Here is a 12,505-nt window from a genome sequence, read left to right on the forward strand (position 1 = left end):
CAGCAATTTGCTCGTGGGGGAGCAAATGAGTTGTTTGAAAAATCAATTATATGATGCAATAGTTCAATGGTTTAAAAGTTTTTATTTTTTCCTTGTTCTCTACTAGTATTCCTCTTCTGCAAGAACAATTTGTTAGTTTAACCTCAGAAGATTTTAAGTTGAGGAACATTTGGCTTCAACTCCAGTTGGTAAATGAAACACAAGGAATAACACATTCTGTTGAGAACAAGGTGATATATATATATATATATAGTAAGGAAATGGGCAAGAGTTAGGCTGTCAGCCAGTGGGAGGCTAGTCTCCAAAAGTACCACCCAGTCTTCGCACGTGGGCAGTCTCCGCCCACACTGAATCCACGGGGTGGGGGGAGGGGCTCAAGACCAGCAGCTCTGGGGATAATCTTTTGGGTAATCGGTTACGCAGCAATAGATGCCCCACCCAGTAGACACCACCCTAACACAGCAAACAGTCTGCTTCAAGACAGAGGGAAAAAATGAAACCAACAAGACCAGCATAGATAGAGGAAGAATTAACTTATTTCCAAGTCCTATTTTTGGATAGAACTGAAGGTTGGCTTAAGAAATCGCAAATCTAAAGACAGATAAAACAGGCCGGGCACGGTGGCTCACGCCTGTAATCCTAGCACGCTGGGAGGCCGAGGCGGGAAGATCGCTCAAGGTCAGGAGTTCAAGACCAGCCTGAGCAAGAGCGAGACCCCGTCTCTATTAAAAATAGAAAGAAATTATCTGGCCAACTAAAAATATATATAGAAAAAATTAACCAGGCATGGTGGCACGTGCCTGTAGTCCCAGCTACTCGGGAGGCTGAGGCAGGAGGATCGCTTAAGCCCAGGAGTTTGAGGTTGCTATGAGTTAGGCTGACACCATGGCACTCACTCTAGCCAAAAAAAAAAAAAAAAGATAAAACAAGCAGACAGCCTTAATACTAACAGCATACAAATATACAGAAGAAAGTAAAAATAGTTTAATTATACTGAAAAAATAAATAGGTTGCATAGATCCAAAGAAAATTACTAAGCACATATTGTGTACCAAGTATTGTACTGTATATTTCATAAACATGATCCTATTTAATTCTCAAAACAACACTCTTGGGTAGATGATAATACTCGCACTTTACAGATGAAGAAATCAGAGTTCTGAGAGACTGAAGAACGTCAGTGGTGCCGCTGAGAAAAGACGTGAGAGAGCAATTTATGAACACAAACACACAGCCAGTACCGCAAAACCTAAGGATTGGCAGCTTGGTTTCTCTAAAGTGTCTTTAATATTGGCAACCAAAAAAAATCTCCCTATGTTTCACTCCTTTAGTGGAGGAAGGGAGGAGAGGAAACAACGTTATAGTTTCTTTTCCACTATGAAGTCAGGTTCCTGGTAAAAGGTGGCTGTGTTTTTGGGAGAAGTACTGCGCTTTAGTAGAGAACCAACAAAAAAAATGGGACTAACAGTGTAAGGTCAGTTTTCTATTAGTTTAAAAGACACAAAGGGTGTCTCAGAAGCATCTTCCATCAAAGAAAACAAGAAGCGAGTGAGAAAATAATGTAGAAGAAAACTAATTAAGGTCACTGAGACAACTTCACAATATTGCTCCTGGAACAGCTATGTTTGTCTATGAGTCAGACTGTGGACCGACACACAGGGTGTGAGCTGGTGTCTGCTAACGCAGAGAAACGGAAGCAGCAAGTGGAAGCAATTAGCTGCGGCTTGGGGTCGTGGTGAAGAACCTTTTATCATGAGGAGTTCTGTGCATCTTCTGGGCAGTTTACCACTGGGAAGTGGTATTTGGCTGTAGAAGAGTTTAAACACCACATGCCTCAGTTTATACATAGGCTTGAGAGAAAGTTTATGTTGCAGCCTGTCCACTGAAAGAGTCCAAAAATTCCATTTCTGTAATATTTAAGATGCAGTGAGACCTTTTGACAACTATTATTAAAAGGGGGATTCAATTAACTTTCCTCTTCTATTCCCAGTAATATAATCTGGGCACTTGCAAGATACTAGATACAATTTAGAAGACTTTAACAATACTTTCAAAAGTGTTCTCAGGTATATTATCTCAATGTATCTTCAAAACAACTCTTAAATGGCTGGAATAGACATCTAGCATTTTTTAAGGCAGAATGTTTTTTGAATTGGAGAAGAGACTGATAAAATTATGGCAATGAAAATGAATTTAGCAACTAAACAGGGAGTACAACCAGATCTGTCAAAGATGCTCCCACTGTGACCTCTCCTGCCAGCAATCCACACCCCAAACTATTTAGGAAACCCAGACCAACTCCCATTATAGTTTTGAAGAGTTACAACTCACTCTGAAAATATTTGTACATTCAGGACCTCAAAAACCCCAGGTCTCTGGAAAGAACAAAAGGGCAAGAGGAAGTCCTCTCTCTCTGACCATGCTTACTCCCCTTCACAACGAACAAGGCAAATAGCCATCAGTATGTTAGAATTTAATAAGGCTCAGCTTCCCAGGCAAAGAAGTGGACTGTTTGCTCTTTAGAGTTTTAATGAACTCAGTTGGATCTTCATAATTATTATAGAGCATGTAAAAGAGGCAATGCAGAACCACTCGGGTGGAATACAGCTGATGGGGTTACTACACATAAAAGTGGTATTTATCAAGACACAAAATCCTGGAGTGGAAGGGAATCCTAAAGATCTTCTAAACAAGTTAGCTTATGTAACTTCTAAGGGCTTCATATTTCTCATATTTAAAGTAAGAGAGTTAGACGAATATCTAGTTCCATCAGCCATGACTATGACATCTATGTCTCCCTATACCCCATATTTACATAAAACAATCAGTTCAGCTAAATTCTACCCAAGGAGCTCCTCCATTACACCTGTTGTGCAGCTAACAATGTTGAACAAAGCCACTCTTGTTTTTGCCTGGAAGAATAGATACATAAACACACATAGATACATGCATATACATATTCACATATATGTATAAATTTATGCAACATTCAACTACTTTCTTGATTTGAGGATTTTTAAGGTTACTAGAAATCAGTAACTACTTCTTCTTCCCCTAAACACCACCACAAGGGATCATTACAATTTAATAATAACTAGATGGTAATAATCATAACCTAATACTTCATATTTAACGGAAAGCTTTCTAGTGCCAGGTACCATTCTAAGCAGTGTATATGTATTAACTTGATTCTCACATCAACCCTATGAGTAGGGCACCTTCACAATACCTGTTACCTAGATGAGGAAACAAGCACAGAGAAGTTCAGTAATTTGTCCTGGCTACAGATCCCCTCATGGCATAGCCAGGATTCTACTGCAGCCTGCATGCTTACCCTCCACACCATCCCACCTCTGATACTCATGGAGTGGCACAAGGGCATGAATGGAAGTCCTTGGCCTTCCCTACTCGCCTCCCAGCCTCCAGCTTCATCCAGAGTGAGAGAGTCCTTGTTTGCAGGCAAAGGGAAATAGCAGTGTACACATCCAAACTCTTTCTATCTCAACCATCCCTCCTCTGCCAAAGACCACCCACTGGCCACTGCTCTGGCTAGAGGTGCCCACACCCTGGTGGTGTGGCCCACACTGTGGAGGACAGGCCAGGAAAGAAGACCTGCATGGAACCAGACTGCGAACTAATTAAAGCAGGGAATTCTGGAGCACTAGACCTGCTGTCTCCAAGGAGAAAAGGCTCTGAGTAAGGGGGTCTGTGCCCTGTGGGGCCTGAGGACCCGGGCAGAAGAGGGCTACAGCAGGCCCTTCAAGGCAGAGGACCAGAGCACCGAGACTAAACGCAGCACTGCCTTTGATATTCTGCCTCTCAGCCTGACTAGCTGCTGGGGAACAGTGCTCTCAACAGCTACTGATGTAACGTTTGAATTTGCATTAAGTCAAATTTGAGGTCCTTTTCATGAATATTGATATTCTACATACCAGTACTTCAAAAATCATATAAAATTTTTAAGTCATCAGCATCAAAAATCAGTAAAATATAAAAAATTAATATTATACATCCCATTAGAAAACAACTTTGGATAAAATAGGGGAATACATACATACAGGTTATATGTGATAGTGCCACGACTCTACATTCTCAATGAAGGTCAACCTTTTAGACTTTGAATATTGTAGTTACCAAGGGCTCACCTTAAAAATGTCTGTAATGCCACTTTCAGTAGCTTAGAAAACCAAAAGGATTACTCCCAAAAGATAGATTATATTTTGTGCTTGCTCTGAAAGGAGAGCTTTCTATATGACAACTACAAGCTTAACAAACATACCAGAAATGGAGACTAAGTGTCATCTGATTTACAAGAGGCCAAACAACAACAAATACAGTTCTATATTTCACTGCCATCAGGGAAAAAATACATTTAGAGATTGGTAGATTCATGAAAAAAATACTAAAGATACTATAAAAAGAAATTATTCAACTGAGAAAACATAATAACGGCCACTCACCAACTGTGAGAAATGCTTCTGCCCGTGTGGAGCCATGTTCGTTCGCAGCCTCACACACGTACCGCCCAGCACGCTCCCGAGCAGCGGCCTGAACGTGGAGCACGCTGGAGCCAGCTCGGGACACGACAAAGTGGACAGGCTCCAGGTCCAAGCCCCCGGGTCTCAGTAGGTGTGATTTCCGGGATTTAGATCTGAGGACTTGAGACGGACGGCTGGTTATCAACCCATGGCTGTCATACCAGCGAATGGCTGGCACTGGCACCCCTGTAGCATTGCAGGACAAAGTGACAAAGTCTCCATCGGCCACCTTTGCACTAGCTGGTGCTGTAATTATAACTGGCTTGAATCCACTGTCTATTAAAAAAGTAATTCACATATAAAAAATTAAGAACGTTATAGTGTCTATAAGGCAAATAATTTCATCCTATTGCATAGACATGATAGTAAGTAATGAGAAAAACAGTTATCTCCCTCCTTGTTAGTTCCTTCTCAACTTTCACCAAGCAAAACTGTCAATAAAAAGTAGAATTTTTCATAGCTGTTGATTCCTAGGCATTTCCTACATAGATTTCTTGTCCTTCAGAAAGAGAGCAATGTAAGTAAAGAAATCTTTTGAGAGCTTTCCAATAGGTATACTATAATATCTGACCACTGTAAATATAGAACATATAAAGCTGAAACCTCAGACTCTAACATGAAAAAAGTATAAAATATAAAACTAGATAATATTCCTTCAAGAAAATGGTCAGTTCAGGGAGGAGGGGGAAGGGGCCAGGAATATGATTATAAAAACCCTGGGAGAAAAAACCTGTTCTAAATACAAGTTGATGCATATATTTCTTACCAATTTCTTATTGTTTAGAAACAATATTTTTGTTGCTAAATTAAAGTGGCATCAAGTCTTTTCTTTTGGTACTGGCATTATCTGAGGTATTTTTAAGTGAGCCTACAATGGTATATTGATCAACATACATGACATTTCCTCCCTCACGTCTTTCTTTTCCTCTAGTCCTGCATCCCATGTCTGACAAAACCAACTGCTGATATCAGATTTCTGGATTTTTGCCAAGCTACTGAGTATAAAATGCTATTTCACTGGTCAGAACCTGCATTTTCCTGAGCACTAATGAGGCTGCACGTCTTTTCATGTGATTATGTGCCGTTCATATTTTTCCTCCTCTGTGAAATGCCTTTTGTCAGTTTTTCTACTGGGTCATTTATCTTTTTTATAATGGTTCAGAGTTCTTTGTCTACTGTTTTTTTGTTTAGTTATATATGCTACTAGTAGGATCTCCTCCTAGTTCATTGCTTTTTTTTTTCAGGTTTTAATGGTATCTTTTAATAATGAAGATGTTTTCATTTCAATATAGTCCCATCTTTCTTAATTAGCACCTTTTAAAATGTCTTATTAAAAAGTTTTACCCACAGATCATATATTCTTCAATATTCTATTTAAAATTTTTACATTTTTCTTTCACATTTAGGTCTTTAGCCCACTGGGAATTTATCTTTATATACAACGTGAATAAGAAATTTAATTTCACTGTTTTCTCCATTTTGATGATCTATTATCCCACATCAAAACTTAAAGTGGATGTCCCTCCCCTAATGACATGCAATGCCAGGCCAGCCAAGTCCCTACATGCAAATGTCTTTTTGGCAGTTTCTATCACGTTCCAAGAGTCTACTTGTTCTCGCACCAATACAATACTTTCTTAATTACTACAGATTTTTCATACATTTAAATCAAGTCTCCCATGTTCTTTTTCTTCTTCTTCTAGAGTGCCTTAGCTTTTCTTGGGCCTCTGGTCATCCATGTAAATTTTAGAATCAGTTTGTCAAGATCCTCAAAATATTATGATGGGATTTTAATTGGAATTTCATGAATCTACAGAACATTTTTTGAAAGACCAGATAACTGCATAATACTGAATTTTGGTATCCATGAACTGGTATATCTTCCTATGTAACTGGGTCAGCTTTACGGTTGCTAACATAAAAAGATGATTTTTAAATTATATTTTGTTTGTTGCTGGTATATAGAAAGGCAACTAGTTCTTTTTTATTATTATTATCTCAGCTTATTATAGGGGTACAAAAGTTCAGGTTATGTATATTGCCCATGCCCCCCCATCCCCCTGAGTCAGAGCTTCAAGCATGTCCATTCCCCAGACAGTGCGCAACGCACTCATCATGTAGGCATACACCCATCACCTCCCCCCACCCCCCACCTCTGTCCGACACCCAATTGGTGTTATTCCCATATGTGCACTTTGGTGATGATCAGGGAAACCAATTTGCTGGTGAGTACATGTGGTGCTTATTTTTCCTTTCTTGGGATACTTCACTTAGTAGAATGGGTTCCAGCTCTCTCCAGGAAAACAAAGAGATTCTACATCACTGTTATTTCTTATAGCTGAGTAATACTCCATGGTATACATATACCACATTTTACTAATCCACTCATGAACTGATGGGCATTTGGGTTGTTTCCACATCTTTGCAATTGTGAATTGTGCTGCTATAAACATTCGGGTGCAGGTATCTTTGTCATAGAATGTCTTTTGTTCTTTTGGGTAGATGCCCAATAATGGGATTGCTGGATCGAATGGTAGGTCTACTTGAATCTGTTTAAGGTATCTCCATATTGCTTTCCACAGGGGTTGCACTAGTTTGCAGTCCCACCAGCAGTGTATGAGTGTTCCTGTCTCTCCACATCCACGCCAACATGTATTGTTTTGGGATTTTTTGATAAAGGCCATTCTCACTGGAGTTAACTGATAGAAAGGCAACTGATTCTTATTCGTTGGTCTTCACCCAGCCACCTTGTTAAATGTTCTTATTACTTCTAATAATAAGATACATAACAATAATAGACAGCAAACTATTCGGGATATTCTATATTAACAATCATATCAGTTGTAAATTAATAACAATTTGGGTTCTTTCTTATTTCTTTTTACGTCTCCTTGTGCTGGTTAGGACCTCCAATGTAATGATGACTGCAAGAGATGTTAAAGGGAGTACTTCTCCCATTTCACCATTAAAAGTGATGTTTCCTGTAAGTTCCTGTTAGATACCCTTTATCAAGTTAAGAAAGTTCCCTTCTATTTCTACTTTTCTAAGATTGTCTAACATGGATACTGAATGACCAATGTATTTCTGCCTCTAGTGAGATAATCATATCACTTTTCTCCTTTATTCATTAAATAGGGTGAATGACACTTTAAATTTTGTGGTGGACTCCTGGGATAACTTCTTGGTCAAGATATATTATCTTTTTTTATTCATTCCTAGCTTGCTAATATTTTATTTAGGATTTTTACACTCATGTTCATAAACCAGATTGGCCTTTGACTTTCCTTTCTTGTGCCACTCTTTTGTGATTTTAGAATCAAGACTGGAGAGTTTCCATCTTTTCCTCTTCTCTGGAAGAGTCTGTATAATATTTGGACTGGTCTGTTACTTGCAAGGTTGGTAGAATTTCCATAAAACCATCTGGCCTGATGTTTTCTTTGTGGGAAGATTTTTAACTCCTAATTCAATTTCTCTAATAGGTGTAGGACTATTCAGGCTTTTTATTTCTTTTAAGTCAGCATTGCTAAGTTATATTTTTCCTCAGAATTTGTCTATTTCGGTCTATATTTGTAAATTATTATCATAAAGTTTATCATAATATTATTTTTAATTTCTGTAAGACTGGTACTTATCACCCACCTTTATTGCTAATATTGTTTATTTGTACCTGCTTTCTTTTCTTGTGATCAATTTTGCCAAAGATTTGTCCATTTTATGAGACTTTACAAAAGAACCAATTTCTATCTTTATTGATCCTCTATGTTTTAGCTTTATTTTCTATTCAATTGCTTTCTGCCCTTATTTTTATTATCTCCTTTCTTCTGATTTCTATGAATCTATTCTGTTATTCTTTTACTTCACTCACTAATTTTCAGTCTTACTAGTTAAAGCTATAAATTTCCCTCTAAATCCTGTTTTGGCTGTCTCTCTCATAAAACTTGATCTGCAGCATTTTCATCATCATTCAGTTCAAAGAATTTTAAATTTCCATTATAATTTCTTTTCTGGCCCAACTATTGAGAAGTATAATTTTAAATTTCCAAGTACATGTCAGTTTTTTTAAAAAATTATGTTTTTATTGTTAACCGTTAAATAAATTACACTAAGGTCAGAAAATGTGGACTGTATCATGCTGATTCTCTGAAATTTGAAATATTTATAACTCATACCATAGACCAATAATCAATTTCCCTAATATATAAAGAATTCTCATAAATCAGTAAGAAAAAACACCAATAACCTAATTTTTAAAATGGGCAAAAGACAATAAACAATCAATACACAGGAATGCAAATTCAAATGGCTCAAAAACATATGAAAAGATGCCCAAAATCACTTATAATAAAAGAAATATAGATTAAGAGGTACTTTTTTTTTTTTTAACCTATCAGACTGGCAAAGATAAAAAAAACTGACAACACCCTGGGTTTGTGAGGGTATGAGGATACAGGCAGTGTTATACCTTGCTGGTGGGAGTATAAAGTGGTAATAATTACAGAGATTAATTCAGTAATATCTACCAAAATTACCAATACATATATGGTTTTATTCTACACATTCCTTCCTATGAATTTCTTTTATAGGTACTCACACATGTGCAAAATACTCTTTGTAGAAGGGCATTCACTACAGAGCTATCCATAATGGCAAAAGATGAGAAACAACCATCAATAAGATACTAGTCCCAGGGTATGGAACCTGTGACCTTAAGGACACATGTGGCCTTATATGTCCTTAAATGCGGCCTTTTGACTTGCATGGTGATACAGTAACTTTCTTTTAGCAACAATGATTTCATTTTTAACCACAACAAAAGCCCCTCATCAGTAAAGTAAAATTGCCTATGATTATGAACCAAAAGCATACCTTTTTCAATTTCAAGTCTTCCAGTAGACTGCATAAATCCAATCCCATTATCTGCCACACACTGATACAGCCCAGTATCTTCCACAGTAACTCCACTGATTTTCAGTCCATTTCCTGCAGTTAGATGTCGTGGGGAAGGATGAATGGGCTGAGCATTATGAAACCAGGTACGGTTGGGGGATGGGTTCCCATGAACATCACAGGTAAAGTACACTGTGGCACCCAGAGACACTATGTGATCCCGCAGTCCTTTAGAAATTGAAGCATGTTCTAAAAATAAAACATACAAATTAAACTCTAGCCCTCAGGATGTACTTTTTAAATTATCACACAAGTCAGATAAAATCTCCTCTCTACCAATAACTTAGTTGAAACCAAGTTGTTTGTTCACATTCTTCTGTCTGCTGTGGTCACCAAGAAAAAATTAGGAATGCATTTTAACTTTCCACTAATAAGACGAACCACATGTTACTAATAAGCCTTTCATAGATGGCTCTACCCACTTAAGTCCCCAAAAAACCACGGACACACATACACACACATACACAAATAGTTTCTAATCCTGGGGGTTTCTCCTAGCACTTATTTCAGGTGATTAGTATGAAATAAAGAAACAGTTTCCCTGGATTTCATACTAAACAAGAGCCAAAACAGAAGAGTTTCCTCAGAGGTTAAATTATTTTTATGGTTAATTTTGCTTTAAGGTACAGTGTAAATAAAAGGCGGAAAAAACACACCTTATTTTAGGATCTATCCAATCTATTTTTACCCAAAAAAATAAGTCATTTATTGACATCTGTAGCATGTGCCTAAATTAAATGATTATGCATATCAATCCAGTCCTGATTATCACTGAATTTTAAAGCCCATCTGCCATGTACTTACATTAATTCTAGTGTTGCTAACTTTGCACATCAGGCCACGGTTGTAAATAAACACATCCAGAGGGATTAAAATTATGTTTATGAAACCACTTCCTACCCATTTTTTTCTGGTTTTCATAAAAATGTTTTGATAAAGGAAAACATTCTCTGCTGCTACACACGACTGTGAGAAAGGTAGCTGGTTGAAAAGGACTAGCTTTGAAATAAAGAGTATTTATAGAAATGTGAGTGGAAGTAATGCAAATTTTATGAGCCAAACCTAGGTGAAACCATCCCAAAAGGGAAAATCAAATGAAACATCGATGTCTTTTTGAGATGACATTTCCTGGTCAGCACCCCGTCTTAGTCATAACTACTGGATGCCACACCCAGAGACAGCCCAGAATCTTACATTCTACTGATTTCCATTTTCTTTCCTCTAGGTCATGAAGAAGGGAGAACAAGCTCTGTATAACTAGGTTGGGGTTTCGGTTCCCAAGAACATTCCATGTGAGATGTTCTGTAAGACCCAGAAATGCAGCCTAATTCAGCACTTCTTTAGAAAAACGAAGGCGTTCTGGCTACGGGTGTAGACATTTCTAGATATTTCCATTTCATTTTTGTTCACAAATAGGTCTTTCCTTCAAACATCAGTTAGATCAGGAAAATGGCTTCATTTGAAAAAAACATTTGATAAGCAACATCTTACCAAGTACGGTAACCATGTAAGTCACGTGTCTCACGTCTCCAGACTTGCTCCTCACCACGCAGGAATAGTTTCCAGAGTCCACGGGGTCAATGCTATCTGTGGCAAGATGAGAATACAACCTTCTCCAGGCACTTCCTGGCACGATATCTTGCCCGTCCTTCAGCCAGTGCACTTGAGAAACAGGGACCCCGCTTACTACACACTCCAAGGTTACAGGGCTGCGGGAAAGAACAGCTAATGCCTGCGAAAGGGTGGGGTGAAGAATGTGACAATCGTCTGAAGAAGGGCCTGGGAAAGGAAAAGACACCAGACGATTAGGAAGTGTTCGTGTCCAACCCTTGCTTAGCAAAGCTGCACATCCCCACATGCCCATTTAGTCCTCTTTATAGTACAAGGCCCTATTTGGGAGCTAAATCCTTTTTAGTTGAGGATTAAAATTAAAAGATTTTGTAGCCCTTAGCAGTTTGGAAACATAGATTTTTCAAATTCAGAAGCCACTCCTCTATTGTACTCTGACTGTTGGCGCTTCTTCAACTCAACTACCAAAATCTAAAAATCAGCAATGATTTTAACTGTACCTGAAAGAAAGAGGAGAGATCTTTTTTCCCCATAATGTACAGTTAGCCACCAATTTAATTACCACTGCGATAAAGCTGCATTTCCTCTATAATTTCTTCTTGTTTGAGTGAAGGGCAAGATTCCCCATATGTATTCATTCACTCCGTCACCTTGACTGAAATTCCTTACTATAAATTGTTATATTTTTAAAACATGTAGAGTGCTAGTCTATAATGCATTGACATATTTACTTTTTTTTGGTAAGGCTTTCTTTTGATAAACAAACAGGATCTGAAAAAACAACAAACTCTCATTTCTCAACTTTTTATGAGGAATACTTTTGAGGACTCTTCCTTTCTCTAGTTACCATTATTCTCCCAAATACTTACGACTCACAAGGAGCTTTCGGCCAATGGGTTCAACTTTTAATTCATGTGTGACAGGATTATAAACTGCACATCTGTATGATCCCTTGTCCTCTAAGGATACATTCAAGATCTGAAGGTTCCCTGACGGAAGGATTAAGTAATTCTCTGAGGAAGGAAGCAAGTTCAGTTAGGCCTCTCCCTCTGTGATGAGCACAACTAAAACTGACAACGCTTAACAGCTACGCTTTAAATTTAGCCATGAGACTAGCAACAGAGAAGCAATCAAGGAAATTTCATCAAATGAAAGAAAGGGAGAGTAGAAGCAGAAAAGAAAAAAAAAAGTCAACAGTGCTAGCGTAACAAAATTAAGCCTAGCAGAAACATTGTAATAACAGAGGGTGAATCTGAAAGTACAAAAAACGGGCTCAAAGATACAATGACCACAGCTAGCGCCTGAGCAAACCACCACCTAGAGCACTAGTCACACTGTACTCATTCACTGTCTACTTGTTCCTTTTTTTTGTTCAACTAATACATATCAAGTTCTATTTTCTGCTAACAATGGCCCAGACACAAGTGATACAGCACGGAAAAAAGCAGACA

General features: G+C 38.0%; 1 protein-coding gene across 5 annotated transcripts in view; it reads right to left on the reverse strand.

Annotated features, from left to right (window-relative positions):
• The window catches only part of CDON (cell adhesion associated, oncogene regulated), a 90,923-nt gene that overhangs the window by 38,570 nt on the left and 39,848 nt on the right, over nucleotides 1-12,505 (reverse strand). For 3 of the 5 annotated variants that reach the window (XM_045555624.1, XM_045555622.1, XM_045555626.1), the window contains exons 5-8: nucleotides 11,924-12,067; nucleotides 10,977-11,264; nucleotides 9,405-9,674; nucleotides 4,461-4,814 (exon numbers count right to left, since the gene is read on the reverse strand). In XM_045555624.1, coding sequence (XP_045411580.1) covers nucleotides 4,461-4,814; nucleotides 9,405-9,674; nucleotides 10,977-11,264; nucleotides 11,924-12,067 — 1,056 coding nt within the window. The remainder of the gene's footprint in view (nucleotides 1-4,460; nucleotides 4,815-9,404; nucleotides 9,675-10,976; nucleotides 11,265-11,923; nucleotides 12,068-12,505) is intronic. The other 2 variants (XM_045555623.1, XM_045555625.1) reach the window with 2 other exon arrangements.

The sequence above is a fragment of the Lemur catta genome, chromosome 7 (assembly GCF_020740605.2).
Source record: "Lemur catta isolate mLemCat1 chromosome 7, mLemCat1.pri, whole genome shotgun sequence".
In the NCBI taxonomy this organism is placed as follows: Eukaryota; Metazoa; Chordata; class Mammalia; order Primates; family Lemuridae; genus Lemur; species Lemur catta.